At 45.4% G+C, this 16,942-nt stretch overlaps 1 protein-coding gene across 1 annotated transcript in view; it reads left to right on the top strand.

Annotated features, from left to right (window-relative positions):
• Positions 1–1,091: 1,091 nt before the first annotated feature.
• Positions 1,092–16,942, top strand: part of UBTD2 (ubiquitin domain containing 2) — a 61,089-nt gene continuing 45,238 nt past the window's right edge. Inside the window, exon 1 of the mRNA XM_055812715.1 lies at positions 1,092–1,225. Within this exon, the coding sequence (XP_055668690.1) occupies positions 1,156–1,225 (70 nt within the window). The 5' untranslated portion in view covers positions 1,092–1,155. The remainder of the gene's footprint in view (positions 1,226–16,942) is intronic.

A 16,942-nucleotide genomic window follows, 5' to 3' on the forward strand; every position in this document is an offset into this window, starting at 1 on the left:
CATCTGTTCCTTTCACTGTGGTGACTATGAGCTCTACAAACAACTGTGCTATTTCAATTCTAAAAAATACATTTGCAATGTCATCTTTAAGGAGGTAAAATACGCTCAGCTTGAGTTTTGTTTTCTGCCGGTTTGTGTATCAGAGCAGTAAGCTGCTGTGCATAGCAGAGCATGCGGGAAACCCAGAGCACAGCCTGTTACCATGCTGTATTTTTTGCACTGTCTGCTTCTATTTTTCAGCGTCCTGCCTTGTTGCTGGCTGATTCAAAGCGCTACGGAGCATCCGACAGCAGACAAACCGTAACTCCTCGCGCCCAGGGTGGGATTGCTGCTGCAGCAAGGTGACCCCGCCAGGCATGCAGCACCCAACTCAAACTTTCCTTCCCCGAGGACTGAAGCCAGGTGCCGGTTGACCCAGCACCGCTGATTTTGCTGAGTTTTTCTGTCGCTTTCCATGGACAGCCCGCTAACGCAGAGCCGGCTGGATGCTCAGCGGGACGCAGGTCTATCCCCGAGCGTGCCTGCACGATCTTTCCACGTGTAGGCGGAACAACAGGGCGGCCGCGGGCAGCCCCGGCTGCACCGTGACAGAAAATAAACCCATCCCGGCACCACGGCCCGGCCGGCCCAGCCAGGCGGGCCCTGCCCCGGCGAGCCCGGAGGCCGCACCGCAGCGCTGCCCGCAGCCGGGAAGGCCGGCCCCGCGCCCCCGGCCCGGCCCACCGCCCCCCGCCTGCTCCGGCCCCGCGGCCCCCGCCCCAGGGCCGCCCGCCGCCTGCTCCCGGGGCTTCGCCCTGCCCCGCGGGGCTGCTGCCCCCGCCGCCGCCCGGCGGACGGCCCCGGGCTGGGCGGGCTGCAGCTGGGCCCGGCCCGACCCGCCAGCCGCCGCGGCGCAGGGCCAGGCGGGGCGGCGGGACCTCCGCCCGGTGCGGGCCGGGGCCGGGGCCGGGGCTGGGGCTGGGGCCGGGGGCGGTCCCCGGCGGGCCGGAGGCGGAGCCGTGCGGCGGGAGGAGGCCGCGCCTCGGGGGCGGTGTTGCAGACCGAGGAGGCGGCTCCGGAGCCATCGCGCCTGCCCGGCCGGCGGCGGAGCTCGGCTACAGGGGGAGGGGGGTGGGGGGGCGGCTCGGCGGCGGGTCTGCGGGCCGGGCGGGCCCCATGGGCGGGTGTGTGGGCTCCCACCACGACTCCTCGGGCAGCCTCAACGAGAACTCGGACGGCACCGGAGGTGAGCGCTGGGCCCGGGGGCTGCTGGGGGGCGGGCTGGCCGGCCGCCCCCGGCGCGGCGGGGGGACCCCGGGGCGGGCGCTGCGGGCCGGGGCCTGCGGCGGGGCCGGGCCCGGCGCCGGGCGGGGACGGGGACGGGGACGGGGGGGCCGCGCTGCCCTCGCCGGGCTCGGTGCGCCGCGCCCCGCTTCCCCCCGCCCAGCGCCCGGCGCGGTGCGGCCGCTCGGGCCGCAACTTTCCCGGGGCGGCGGGGCCGTGCGGGACCTCGGCGGGGCGCCCGGGTGGGCACAGCCCCGCGGGCAGAACCCCCGGCCCCGGTGTGTGCAGGGGCCCCCCGGTCGGCCCGGCGCGGCCCGAGGGCAGGCAGCGGGTGCAGTGAGGGCAGCCTGGGGAGAGGGCCTGCCTGCGGCTCTCCAACTTTGTTTTTCTTGGGCTCAGCTCCTTGTGGTGTGCGGAGAATAATTCTTCAGGCAACTTAGAGCCTGGCACCGCTGCGGGTTTGGGTTTTATTTTCCTTTTTACTCCCTCCAAGAAAGATGGATGCTTTCCGGCAGCCTAAGTCACCCACGCTAAATAATCCATTTCCAGCGACTTCAGGTGTTGGAGCAGCGTGTTCTCTCGCTCGTGTGCAAGTGCACACCTACTTAGCCGGCGTGGCTTATGTGGAAGTGCTGCTGCGGCATAAGCAGCCTTTAATCCCTCTGTTATTCTCTACCTAAATGTCAGAATGATTGCTTTTTTAACGTTCTCAGGTTTGTGGGCCCCTGATGTTCTCCAGCTGAGCTGTATGTGCTTTATAATCATTTAAAGTCAGCCTACCAACGGGACGCTTGACTTATAAGTAGTCCTCACGCATGCAGGGTCCACAGATTTCAGGTTGAAAATTGCTGACCCAGCTCTGCGTTTTCCCCTGTGCCTATGGAATATTATTTATAAGTCTGTCTGTATTTTGGATGCCCCAGCTGATGGGTGTTCTGTTATATCAATGACCTTGCTGTCATTCCATACTGTAAAAAAATGCAGTGCTCTACAACTATATCTGAAGCAGCCACCTGCTGATTAATGTCAGATACGTAGTTCATAGAAATACCAGAAAGTCCAGCTGCTAAGAACTGTGTAGGATTTAATGACATCATTGTCATTAAAAGGATTTTTGTAGCTTTGTCTATTAGTCTTCCTAACTCTTCTCCTTTTCTCTGTTAACACACTTCTTCCTCCTTTTTTTTTTCATCTAAAACGCATCTGTACTAAGCAGAACCAGTAAAAAATGTAAGAGTGTCAGTGCAGAAAGGACCAGAGCATACTAGAAGTCAGAGAAAAATGGCAGGAAGCATTGCTTACCCAAAAAGGCTTGACCAAAAAAATAGCATTAGAAGCTATGCTCACATTTGTTCTGAGACCTGCTGCAGTAGCTAGGTGTTACAAGGTGAGATCATGTCACAGAAATAGCCTGTTTCATTTCCTCGCTCTTGTCTTCCCTGTAACGTCGAATGAATGAGATAGGAGAAAAAAGAAGTATCAGAATTTGGCTGATATTGTAAAATAGTCTTATCACATGCCCAGTAGCAGCGCGTGAGGTGGACAGTCTCCATCCAAGTTGTCCACAGAGCGCTGTCCCAGATGGCCTTACTGGGTGCGTGTTCCTGCTTGGTGTTTACGTGGCACGACACACTGCTGCTTTGGGGTTAAATAACCTATTGTGCTTGGTGCCTTAGAACAGCAGCTGGGTTTTTCAAGATGTAAGAGATGTGAAATGCATGTCAGCTGGCTGGCTCGTGTTGATTCATGCTCTAAGGATAATGTTCCTTAAGGTTGTCTTGCTGAAGTAAGAAGTGATGAAATTTCGGTTGAATTATGGGCTTCTCAGGGCTGTCTTAAACAATCAGCTACAGTGTGCAGTAGCCCGTTTTGTAACGTCATGTATGTGTTCCTGCCTCTCAACAAGAAAAAAAGGGGGTGTAGGTTAAGCTGAAAGAACCTCAGAATATCTTTTGTAAATCCGACTCCCAAGATGTCAAAGTCCAGCCTGCACTAATTCTTGGCTTTACAAATTCTGCAAACATGCCCATGCCAAGTATGAAATCAGACTTTCTCTCTCGAGGGTGCGTATGTCTTGAGGCATCGGCAAGCAAACCAGCTGAGGCACAAGTGAACGCCATCATTTGGAGACGAGACCTGTGCAGAAAGGTGACTTACTCCTGTTTGCTATATCAGGCTCATTTGCTGCAGCTCCTGGGCTGTGACCTAGTCTGGTGTATTTGCTGTCAGATTGCTGTCAGTGAGCAGGGCCAGGTCATTTATAAATCTCAGGAAGGTATTTTGGAACAGAAACAGTTCTAACCAGAGCTCTGCCAGCGATGGACTCACTTTGGGGAGGCTTTGTCTTTTTCCCAGAATAGAAAAGTTTCTTGGAGAATCAGTGGTCAAGAGATTGATTAGAGACTAATGGCAGTGCTTGATGCTGCATAAGAGTGGGAGCTGGATCTCAAGTCTTAATTCATACCGGTCTCAATCTGTTACGGTGCTGTGGGAAGCTGGCGGAATCTTGCTCAATTCTATCACTGGAGCTGAGGTGCAGATTTGCCACATCCCTGTATCCTCCTCAGTCCTTTTGTCAATCACTGGCACTTCCCGTTACTTCTCCGCTGCTCAGCAAAGCTGACAGTGTGCCCTGACCACGTGCGCTTCCTTTGTCTTTACTATGAGTATTTTTCAAGGTCAGGATGTTTGCATGTAGCTGGAGAGCTGTTGCATATACTCAGGTGTGTCTCTGTGTGTTAAAACTGAGTTAAAAAATACCAGCTCTCTTAGTGTGTACCAGCTTATTGCACGTTTCTGTTCACATTGACTGAAGCAGGAGGAGTCTGTACCTTAACCAGAATTAAGCAGATGCTGCTCTGCCCACCCTGCTGCAAATGAAATGGTCTTTGCAGATTGGTACCAGCTGTTTCATTATCACTGCTCTTTTTAGCAAGTTTTCATTTCAACAGAATACTGCTTGTCGTATTTACAAAAAAGTTCCTGTCTTGACACTTGGTGTGTTGTAGGCCAGCAGAGCTGTATTGTGGTGGGTGGGTGTTCCGGATGGTGAGATGGATTTATTGGTGACTTACTAAGGGAGATACAAGGAAGAATAAAAGATGATCATTAGGTGGTTTATAGACACAGGGGTTCCCCACCCCTTTACCCCTTTTGTTTAGCTGTCTCCCATCCAATATCCCAAGCTTTCAGGAGCCGAGCACCACGTTTCTGCTTGCCGTGCCTTGTCAAAGGTGGCTGGGTTTCTACAGGATGGTGAGGCAGGGGGAGAAATAGCTGTCCTCTGGCCACTTACAGGCTATGTGACTTCTTCAGTTGGGTGTTCAGAAGAGCATTGGGTTTGGTCTTTACTGCTGGAAAACTCTGGTTTTGTGCCTGTACATAAGGTTTAATAGCTTATCAGGTATGTTCAGTTTAGCAAAACCAGGAGAACTTGCGTTGCCAACTTGCCATCCCCATAGGCAAGACCTTTCCGGAGGGCTCTTAAATTTCCTTTCTTTCTTTGGAGGGGAGCAGTGGGAAGGAAAAAGAGAAACATGAACTCATTCGGTTTCTCCTGGCAGACTTTTACCCTATTAGAAGTTGCTTATTACTTTGTCTCATTTGGTAAAATTCAGTGAAGACAATAATTTGCGTGGAATAACGAAAGGGCAGGAAATCCGATGTCTAGAAGTATGGGCATGACAAGTCATTACAGATAAAGCCTTTTGGCTGCGGCTGTCTGATTGCTGCTGCGTTCTCCTTGACATGATGTTCGCCTGCCTGCTGGAGTTCTTATCGCCCTTCTTTGTTATAAAAGACACTGATTCTGTTTGAAATTTGTCTTCTTTACTGCTGCCCCTATCACCCAGCAGTGATAATAGGGACAGGTGGAAATAGGGCTGCACATTTGACTGACATGCTAGAATAGGAGGCTATTAAAAATATAAATTCCTCCTGCAGTATTTGATGCAGTGCTAGAGCCTTGTTAACTTCTAGAAAGCCAAATATTGTGCTCAATCTCTGCTTTGGCTAACTGGACAACGGTTTCTTAAATATTTTCTTTAGAGTGCTGTGCAGTGCTGCATATCACATGTCTAATTTGAAGTTACAATAACTGCTTTCATGGTGCTTCTATGGAAGACTGACCAAGGGAATTTGCATATTAAGTAGTCAGATTTGTTGCTCACAATTGGACTAATACAGTAGGGCTATGCATGGCTTGCACGGGAGGGGGGTTAAACGAGCATCTCATGACTGAGCAGTTAATAGCATCTGGTGCCTACCCCTTGTATTGCAGCATACAAAGAATCTCCCACTTCCAGATTGCATTTTGCAGTGTGTTTTAGCTGTTGGTGCAAGCTGTGATGGTGCGTGCCTGCCCACAGCACTTTTCTGGGATTTCTTTCATTGCCATCTAAAGGAGGTAGCTTTAGAGCTCAGGTAGTGCCTGCTGTTTCGTAATGCAACCCTGAAATACGGTGCTGGATATGTTTTTGCAAAGGTAGTATTAAGTCAGAGCTGGAATTAGCTGTTAGGTCTTACTGTGCCTTTTGTTTGTTTTTTTTTTAAATTGAATGATAAGAAAAGCTTAGCATGGCTCTGACAAGTTGCTGTATGTCTCTCATGATTTCCACAAGAGTATGTGTGGGTTTTATCTGGGCTTTGTAATAAAAGTAGCCTTTAATGACTGTTTCTTGAGGGCTGGGCAACCACTGCCTCCTTGAGATTATTAGGATCTGTGGATCTTGTGCTGAGAATGCCTGATAATTCAGTCCCAAGTATTTTTCTACTGGAATACCACTTTGATGGTATGACACTTTTAATTTGTAAACTAATAGACTTTGTTTTGTTTTTCAGGTGATAACAAGTAACTCTTAGAAAATGAAATAAGGTGTTACTTTTACTGTTAATAAGGGCTGACGAACACAGCTGTTCGGTTTCCTTTTTGGCATTGTTCCTCCATGTAATTGTTTGTTTGGTTTCTAGATGAAGTGATTTGTTTTAATTTCCCTGTTTGGGATTTCAGTGTTGAAAGCAACAACATCCTCCTTCGCTGAATATTAAATATAATAAATTGAACATCCATTGTGTTTTGGAGAATTTTGATAAATGGAAAATATTATTAGTTGCCTGTTTGAATAAACTCTAGAAAACGGTGATCCACTCTTGATGCAGCAGGTAATATGATAGCTGTTATTTTTCATGTGAATGTTGAATATAATTTATGAGTCACAAATTATAATACAGTTGAAGCCAGAAATAAAGATTTGGCTTACAGTTAAGTCTTGCCGATTCCTGCAAGTTGTCTTGCAGGTATGAAAAAGATCAAGTTGGCCACAGCTGGTCTGGTTACCCAGCTCCTGAAAAAGAGGGGAAAAAAAAAAAAAGAAAATAAATATGTGAAAAACTTCTGACCAGATGGCCATGTTTGAGAAAGGAATACAACTGCTCCTTTGCTGTTTTATAAGCAAAAAAGGACTGTGATCCTTAGAGCGTTTGACATAAAAAGCACTTTTACCCTGTCTTGTAGACAAACACTGTATAAAAGTCAGTTACATTTTTTTAGGCAGTTGTTTTCAATTTACTACCTCTGGTTCACTCCCTTAAAATTCAGATTCCTTTGATTCAAATACTTCAGGGTTTTTTTTCCTCTTGGTCCTTAATTATTTTTTTTTTTTTTACTTGCTTATGCATACTACAGGGACGTATGCTGTACTGGCCAATAGGTGCTTTATGATCCTCCCAATTCTTTCTCACCAGACTCAAAATGACTTTTTGAGCACGGCTGGTGCAATATGTCCATCCTCTCCTGCAGAGAAGCCAGGTCCTAATGTGTCCACAGCAATGCAGCATGACTTTCCCAAATACTGCTCTGAAAGAAAATATGGAGCTGGCTTGATTTTCCTTCCCGTGGGGTGTTTCCTGCAAAGAGGCACAGCTGGGTGTGTGGCTGTAAGCTTTCTCTTCCCAGAGCTGGTGGCATCCCTGTCTTAGGAAGGGAAGAATATTTTTAGGGGGGAGTTCTGCTGCCCAGCAGCCAGGATGAAGCAGGGAAGCCTGCATGTGGCATCTCTTGGGTGCACAGTGCTTAACTGGCAGCTTAAAGGCAGGAGCCATTTGGTTCACCTTCATCTTTCCTATTTACAGGTACTTTAGGTGAAGTTTGTGGAGGTTTATGAGTTTTATTTTTCTTTCAGCTGGAAGGTTTGCAGGACTCTTCTTTCTTTTGCAAAGGTCACATTATGAAATTGAGCCTTTCTAAATCTTCCTAACTCCAGTTTTAAAAGCTGCTTCATTTAGACAGCTGTAGTCATCATAATTGTAGTAAAAATAGAGTAAGCAGGCGGATGAAGTAGTCCTCAGGGATGTCTTGCCAGTTTGGGATGCTGAATTTCAACATGCAGAAAGGTGCTGACCTTGGGTGGATGCCAGGGCGATGCAAGCGTTGCATGTGTACGGTGGGCTTTCAGAGGCATCTGCTCACTTTGTTTACTGAGAACCTACGGGCTCTGTTTGCTCACAGCGATGCTAAGCCTTTGTGTTTGTATTGTGACTTGGCAGGGCTGGTGAATCCGCAGGAGCATGGGACACATCAGATCCACTCGCTGGGAAAGTGCCTGTGCCATGGCTGCTGGTCCTACTGGGGGGAGACTGGGGCCAGGCATCGCTTGGCATGGGAGCATGGCAAGGGTGATGAGGCTCAATTACCTGAAATGAGAAGTGAAAGGTGATGAAGTGGCCTGTTCTGTGAAGCAGGTGGAATACAAGGAAGAAAAAAACCAAAACCAAACAAACCCGAAGTCAGTAACCTGGTTTCTGGCTGTTGACTGAAACACTTCACTTGCACTCTGAGGTTTTCAGTTACAGCTTAATTTGCTGCCTGTGTGTTGTCTGGCTCACATCTAAGACTTGAAGAAAGAGAAACATTCCACTAATTTGGAAGCAAAAGTAGTGCAGGTTTTGGGTTGTGTGTGTTTTGTTTAGTTTTTTTAAAGGGGGGGGGGGGGGAAGCTTTTCCCTGATGTAGTGATTGTGTTTCTGGTGTGAAAATTGCAGAATGTAATTCAGCATTTCATACTGACTACCAGAAGCGTGCTGCATCCCAAAGCAGTGTGAGTGCTCGTTGCACTGCTTGTACAGCCGATGGATGCTGTAGCGTAATATGTAACTCGAGATTTTACACTCTTGACCTGTGCACAGTAAAAATGCGGGATGTCTAATGTGGTTTGTTTAAGGTTCAGCTGGAACCTGAATTTTGCATTTGCTGCCTTCTGCTGACCCTAGGCCGATCTCACAGCTATCAGCCAGGTAGTAGCTTTCTTTCCTGGCACACTTGGATTAGGTTTGTGCATATGAGAGATGGACAAAAGATGGGGAAGTGCAAACTGCATAAAAGGGTTTTTGCTCTGTGCCCCACCTTTGTAATAAATTTAAAAACTATGCCTTAAATGCTGAGTGGGGCTAGTGTTTCCTAGGCTACCTTAAACATTTAAAATGACGTAAGTAGCCTGTCATCCTGAGACTTCACCTTACTGAGGGAGGTGCAGGGGCATTGCAGGTTCTTCAGGTAATAAGTGCACAAGCAATGAATACACACTATCCGTTCGCAGAGGCTGTTCTACATTCGGTTGACCTATTAGGGCCTGATGTAAAGCATTTGAAAATTGTACTTCATAAAGTAGAAATACTGGTGGGGATGGGGATCCTTGCTGCTGTGCTTCTGTATTAGAACACTTCAACACCTCTTCCCTTCATCCTTTTCTCAATGTCCTTCTCTCTTCCCATCTCCCCCCGCCCCCCCCTCCACAAACGATTTAAAAGGAAAAAAATTCAAAGCACTGCTTGAAAGCCATTTGTGGGAGGAGATGGGCACAGTTCTGAAGAAATGGTTCTTCACTTCTGTAGAAACTCAGATGTGCTGAAGGATTTTTATATATGTATAAAATTTATATATATATATATATATAAAAAGACATCCTTGTGCTGAAGATTAGGTAGAAGGGAGGGGAGTTGGGGAGTTTCTGCGTGATCTGTCATGTGGTTTTCCCATGTTCTCAAACATGAAAGAAAAGGCACTTCACAAATGGTAGTGAGGAGTGCTTCAATGGTTTTTAGCGAGAACAGGTGCTGCCCAGGGTGAAAAGATGAGGTTAAAATGTGAAAATGTATCATACAGTGCTGTAGATTGCATGTTATCTTTACCCACGTTTAATAGGGAAAGTTTACCCCTGTAACACGTATATAGATTCAATCTGCCATTACTGACACTTGCATAAATAAAATATTTTCCATAAAATGAAATTATAAACGTTTAATAGTTCATAACAACTCACAGTTTATAATAATTTATAATAAATGTAGCAACTATAAATAATTCTCTTTGTTCATACAATGTATTATGTAGGAAGGCATTTTTCAGCTTTTCCCAGTAGAGATGTGTGCTCTTTGAGAACACTCTCGGAGCCTGAGATGGCATCAGGAGCAGAGTAGGGTAGTTTGGGGTTACAAACTTGTTACCTTTGGTATTTTTAAAACTCAGTCCTGGAGCTCAATTTCTGCTCTCACACTGTGATCAAGGGCACTCTGGATTCAGGCTCTTTCATGGCATTTGCTTCGTTGCTTTATTTTTCTGCCAAAGAACTATCATCTCCTGTGATTCCGTGTCTGTATAGGTAAATACAGTATTTTTGTAAAAGAGTACCTATGAAATAGTGGATAGTACCTGCAGCTGGTGAATGCCATTTTCTCCTGCCAGGTTTTTTTTGGCAGCACGCTGCTGCTTGAGTGCCTGAGCCTGCTGTAGAGCATCAGCAATCACAGGATAATGGCTGGCTGGTGAAAAGGTAAATGATGTAAGTAAAAATTGCTAATTCATGTGTTTCATATGTACTTCACAGGGTATTTCTTGGCAGTGGTATAGCAAAACGTTGCCTCTGTCATATATGCTGGACTTTTTAATGCCTTCAGAATGTTTTCAGATGCATTTGCTTTATCCCTGCTGCAAGTAAAAGCAATGTACCTTAAAATAATGTCTTTAATGCAGGATGCTTAGCTTTCAGTTGGGCTCTTACCTGTCAAAAGCTTCTGAACCTCTCTTGCAGGTATCATTGCATTGCATGCCTCCTTCATAGGGGACAAGAAGGACCTGCAGGGTCATGCTGGACGCAGAGAAGGGACACTGTGTGTCTGAACATGGAAGCATGTTTTAGATACCTTTTTGGTATAGGTACGAGTCCTATTTCAACTAATTGCAGGCTCTCGGTGCTCCAAGCTTGCTGACACGTGGACTGAAGCAAGGGTGAGAAGACATGGGTATAAGCAATTTGGAAGTGTTAATGGGAAGCAAAGTGTAGAATACGTGTTAAATAGTTTGGAAGCCATAAATGTTATCTGAAGGTTGGACTAACAATTTCACTAACTCTTGCTGAATGTATTCACACGGAGGCTATATTTGGTGGCAGCAGTAGTTAAACATACGTTCAGATGAAGCTTAGCACTCCAGTCCTTCACACCTCTAAGTAGCAGCATCCTTCGCTGTTCCTGGATTTGGTCTGGTTGCCTGTTTGGGACATGATGCGAATGCTCTGCTTGCTGAGGACGAGCAAATCTTTTCCTTTGCCTGTGCGTTGCGTACATCCAGTGCATGTAATGAGCAAACCTGCTGAACGGGTGGTAAATCACAGGTCCCAACTGAGGGTTAGCACTTTGAGGGGTGAAGAAGGGGAAAGCTGTCAAATATCTATTTAAACTGTATTTCTAAGGAGTTGGAACTCGCTTGTGAGTTGCATGTTGATGACTTGGCTCAGTAAAATACATAACAGACTGATTTTTCTGTAATTTTTTTTTTTTGCTGTGTGTCTACAGAAGTACATTAAAAGAACAGGGGTTGCTATAAATACAAGCAGTTATCGAACAAAAATATGTTCTGAAAAGTGCTTATCAATATTGGATATTATGCTAAGACAGGTTTAAATGCTCATTTGAGATAAGTTCTCTCACTCATTTGTGTGTTGGGTTTTTTTTTGCATCTGTAGATCTCCGTTGTATCTTTATCCAAATCTAAAACTAGTTCTGGTGCCAAAACAGCTTGAATTGCAACAGAAAACCACGAGTATTGAAATCACATTGCTTGGTTAAAGTCACATGCTTTAAGTCAGTCACGTATTGTATAGCCTCACATTGATGTTACTTAATGCAGTGTCCCATTGCTGCCTTAACGCAACTGAAACAAGCGCATTCATTGTATGTATCCAGGACACTCCAGCTGCTGCACTGGTATTACAGCACAAAAATAGCTCCGAAAATACTACAGGCTTGGGTTTTGGCTTTAACTGAAACTCCTTCAGAATGGAACAAGAGGGAATACATGATTTTAGTCTCTCCTCTGGGAGAAAAAAGGAGCAGCAGCATTGTCAGAACAAGCGAGCATGGATATTGTGGTTTGGTATTGCAAGGCAATACCAGACTGAGAGTCCTTTAGGTGTAAATAATCTTCTTGTTCCTGAACTCTGGCTCATGATAGAGACTTTCTAAACCAGTGTGCTTTCTATCAAAGTGAGGAAAAAGATAATCCATTGTACAGAAAAACTCTTTTCCTTCAAACCTCTGCAAACAGTTTAACTGTATTTGGGGTATTATTCCCCCTCTGCCCTTGTAAATGGCATGAACTGTTAGAAAACATACCAGGTTCTTCTCAACTGTGATAGAGCTGCCTGGGCCATCACTGCCTTGAAGAGATGATGTAAATAATGCTGTGTCCAGCTGCCAGTTTCCAAAACCTTTTCTTCCTTTTGTTTCTTATGGAAAGAAATACTAGCAAAATATGCTTTTTAATGTTGAAGTCCAGTGTTTTGTGACCTTGTGTATCTCTCACAGATTCTGTCCTGCTGGTCTCTTCTTAAAATCATGTTTCTTCAGGGGAGACGTACTTAAGCTGGAGTCGTGCCAGTCCTGAGTACAAGTCGTAGTCTGGGTCTCGGTTGGGCTAGCTCATGAATATTGAATAAATTGAACCGAAGGAACAATATTGGCTGCAAAGAGTTTACTGTCTGATAACTGGCCCTTACAGGTTAGGTGGAAGCAACTTGTGCATTTTCTGAACTGTCCTTACCCATCTTTTTTGGTCAAGTGAGCTTGACCAGAAGGGAATTCTTGACTCCTAATCCTACCATCTTGCTGCTGAGTTTTTATTTTGCCTATTTAGCAGTAATTAATAATGCACCAAGGTACCCATGTTTTGTAAGTTACATCTCACTTCTGCTTTGATTGGCCTCATCATCCTTTACCCACCGAAGTCCAGGAAGGTGTTAGTCAAGGTGAATGTCAAGACTTGGGTGTGCTTTGTCTCCCTGGGAAGTCTCATGCCCTTTCTAGCAGAGTGACTGGTCTGTTGTGCACCTAAGTCTCCTAAATACTATTCTTCTAGTAATTAGGTTTAAGTGGGGGAGGAGGAGCAGTCATGGCTTGTGATTAAATGACCACTTTAGCTTTTTAGGCAGCTTGAAAGGTGAAATACTCCACTGGTTTTTGAAGAGTTTGTGCCCAGCAGTGGGGAAAACACATTGACGCAATTTGAAAAAAGAGAAATTTGGGTTCCTTGTTTATCTTTAACATAGCAGGTGTCACTTGTGCTGCCAGTGGAGATCTCTTAAGTGTTTTTGACACAGGTCAGTTATGTGGAAGCTGCTTCCCAAACCAAGTAGGAGTAGAAATGTGGGGGTGCGTTAGCTGGTGAACCCCGAATGAAACACCCCGTTTGCACCCATCCCATTGATGGGGTCTAGCTGACTGCTTCACCTGGGAGTGGTGATTACACATGCAGAGTGGTGGGGCTCTTTAACAGTCCCCATTGCCAGCCTTCATCTGTCCCAGGACACGATCAGTCATGATCAGTTCCCAGGGAGCAACTTTTTCTCGAGAATTTATCAGTAAACATATTTAAAGCTGTGCTCACCACTGCTTCCTCAAAATATATGGCACTGGAAAATAAACCAATATTTCTTTTGCATTCTATATAACTCTTCACTACGGTATTCACTTTTTTTCAGGCTTTATCCATGCCAAAAATGCAAGTGTTTTATCTTAGGAGTGCAAGTGCAATTTTTTTACTCCAATTATGTTCTTATGATTATATTCAGGGAAAATGGTATGCCACAGGACTATGGAAGAAGTGATATTAGCATTTTATCTTACTGTGGTGGGAACTTATTACAAAAAGTTAATAATTTGCATTGAGCTCCACATTAGCGGGGAAAATATTATAGATACTTGGGGGTGGGGGAGGAAGTGTTTCGGTTCCTGCCGGTGTCCTGCTTTGTTAATATCTCTTGGCAGGCCACATCCAGGGAGGTGCTGAGAGCACTGCTATCTGATAATCAAGCCTGTAAAAAAACCAAAACAAACAAAACCAACTATTAGGTAGTGACAGTTCAGCTTAAAATAAGGTTGTGCAAAGTCCAAGATGGCTGTTCCAGCAAAGGTTTCTGTATTTCCTAGTTCAATGCTGTGTCAAACAGAATATTCTGTCTTAGAAATTCTACCAACTGATCTAATCTTGTCTTAAAAGTCTTTCCAGGTTTGCCTACTCAAGTATGCTGTCGCTATCTGATTGCTCTGCCTGCCAAATTTCCAAGCTGAATTCATCTTCCATTGATAAAGCGCACTTTAGCTGCTCAGTGCAGTCACCCTTCCTTCTTTCACATGTCTCATTTCATTATTATAAATTAATATGAGGATTTTTTCCAGCTGAAGGAACTCTTGCCATGCAGTTCAGATTTAGATATCTGCACCATTTTTCTTTTTTTGAAACTTTCCAACTTTCACTTGTATATGTTGAAGGTTAAATAAGGAACCCTTTTCCTCACAAAATGAGGAATTCCTCACAATTTTGATGCTAAATAATGAGCCCCTATGAACGAGCTCTTTCCAGCTGCCGGGACTGGGGTGAACGCTGACTCAGATGTGAACATTTTCTGGTGTGTTTTTCTCATGTTCATCTTTAGCTTTTACACAGGTCAAAAAAAAGTTGGATTACGTAGCTTTCCCCCACTGCCTTTCCTCTGTGGCTAATATTACAGCCTGCTCTTTCAGTGGAAACACAGTTGAGGCTGATTAACTAAGTACTGGGCACTTTATTGCCAGCGTGTAAATGTTCCTAGGTATGTTCCATACTTTTCCAAGCAGTATGATTGCTGAACATACATTTTTCAGTGGCTTTCTTGGAGTAGCAATTTGGATTGAGCGCTTGGGACAGTTTGGATCTGCTCCTGCTGTTGCAGGTTTAGGAAGACAAACTGGAAGACACAAGCTCTTCCATGATAGCCAACAGGCAAGTGCTGTGCTTTGGTGGGAAAGGGGCTGCGTAGGACTGCAAAGATGATCAGGGGACTGGAGCATCTCCCTTGTGGGGAAAGGCTGGGAGAGCTGGGCCTGTGTAGCCTGGATAAGAGCAGACTGAGAGGGGATCTTACCAAGGGCTACAAATATCTTCAGGGCGAGTGCCAGGAGGACGGGGCCAGGCTCTTTTCAGTGGTGCCCAGTGACAGGACCAGGGGCAATGGGCACACAGTGCAACACAAGAAGTTCCTTCTGAGTATGAGGAAGAACTTCTTTACCTTGAGGGTGACAGAGCACAGGAACAGGCTGCCCAGGGAGGCTGTGGGGTCTCCTTCTCCAGAGACATCCAAAACCCACCTGGATGAGACTGTGCAACCTGCCCTAGGTGACGCTGCTTGAGCAGGGGGTTGGACTAGATGATCTCCAGAGGTCCCTTCCAACCCTGACCAGTCTGTGAAATGACAGGCCTGTCACAAAAATAGGGGTTGGTTCGGAATACTAGAGATCAAACTTGCCGGTTTAGTATGAAGAGAGCATGCAAAGAGAGTTATTCTTCCGACTTGATTTTTCCAACTGTCTCCAAGTAGTTGGTATTAATCTTGGACATACCCCAGCAAAGGTTACTCTTCCCACAGCAGAGGAGTCTCTTGTGTTTTACTGCCTTTCTGATTATTATTTTTAATAGTCTCTGTTGCTAGTAGTGCCTAAATATTGCTGTAATAGGGAGGGTCCTGAACCCTGGCCGTAGTTTTATGAACCAAAGCTACAGATTAAAAAGTAAGCAGGGAAGAAACTGCCGTTGGAAGAAATCGCTGCCTGGGGTCTGGCCGAGCAAGGAAACCTTGTGTATTTGTTTATTCTATTTGCTGGGGGATCTAAATGGGTTTCTTTCACGTTTACAATTTGATTGCTGCCGTGATAGAGTCCAAAATGCAGCCCCAGTTTTGCTGCATTTGGGGTTTGAGGTGCCCTTGATCAGAGCTGCAAAAGCAGCAGTTCATGGGCATGGTTTGCTCATCAGAGCAGAGTAATTAGTACAGTGAGCTGGGTGAATCTGGAATGTACTTGCATCCAGCCATTTTTGTGAATTCTTCTAATTGCTATAGCCAGGTATTGGGGGTTTTGGGGTGGGTGTTTCTTTTTCCTCTCAATGCTTTCAGAAGTCCCTCCACCTAAACAAAATAATTGTACCTGCACTAAAAAAACACAGGACATCTCGACTTTTGTTTTCAGATGGCTGAAATAAAAATGTCTTTTTGACTGATGCCTTCTCACTCATTACCAGTCAAAGTTCTCATCCTTAAATTTGAAGCTAGGCTTATTTTCCTTTCAGGTTGGAGAAGGGATGAGAAGAAGGTCTCTATAATACTGTAGAGTTCTGCCTTAACTCAGAACCAAAGACTTTTCCTACAGAAACTTAACTCTCACATCCAGATTCAATATACACTTATTTAATCTGTCATTACAGCACACATGTCTTAAATTATGTGGAAAAAGTAGGAAAAGTGCATCTGTCCTGAAAAATGACACTACTTTTGCTTATGAGTAGGTGATGACACTGGAGAAATAAGGTCCTTCGAGCATTATAGAAAGTACCTTTTTAGAAAAGTGAAATGTAGCCCATGGTCAAGACCTACTTCATCTATTACTGGATATGTAACAGCCAATACCAGTGCCAACATAATCATTGCACTGCCAGTTTTTAGCTTGCTCTGAATTGCTGAGAATTAAATGTGTTTTCAATCAAATTGTGTTCTGTAGTGATCCCTCCATTTGAAAGGAAGAGCAGTTACTTAAGGGCTGTGCTGTTGTGTCTGCTGGAAATGCTGCCCTTCGGTACAGAACAGGCATTGCTCAGTCCATTAATAAAGCTAAAGACTTACGTGCTCAGGGACTTTTGAAAGAGATCAAATGAATTTGCTAAAGGTGGAAAGGCTCTGGCTACTTTAATCTGTCTTCATTTGAGCAATTTAAATGAAGAGGGCAGTTTCCTGCACTTATTCAAAGGTCCTTCCATCTCACGGAGAGTAGCAGGCTCCTGCAGAAGGAGGTTTACAGCAGCAGCTGACAGCTGGGCTCAGCACTGCTCGGAGGAGGATGCTGCCTTGCTTGTGCAGGCACCTTGGGTTAAATGCTTAAAGTGGGATTGCATCAATAAACCGTGACCATAGGGCTGTAATAGGTCTGTCTTTTTTTCCACAGGGGGCTAAAACAGCCTTGAAAGGATGTAGCTTTAAGGTTACTTTGGTCAAGTGCTCCCATTTAACAGTAGTTTTATTTTTGCCTGGATGTACAAGACATACAGATATATATATATATATACAGGTTGCAACAAAGGCTTGTGTATTTTTCATTTTGGGTT

This window comes from Falco peregrinus, chromosome 8 (assembly GCF_023634155.1).
Source record: "Falco peregrinus isolate bFalPer1 chromosome 8, bFalPer1.pri, whole genome shotgun sequence".
Classification (NCBI taxonomy): domain Eukaryota; kingdom Metazoa; phylum Chordata; class Aves; order Falconiformes; family Falconidae; genus Falco; species Falco peregrinus.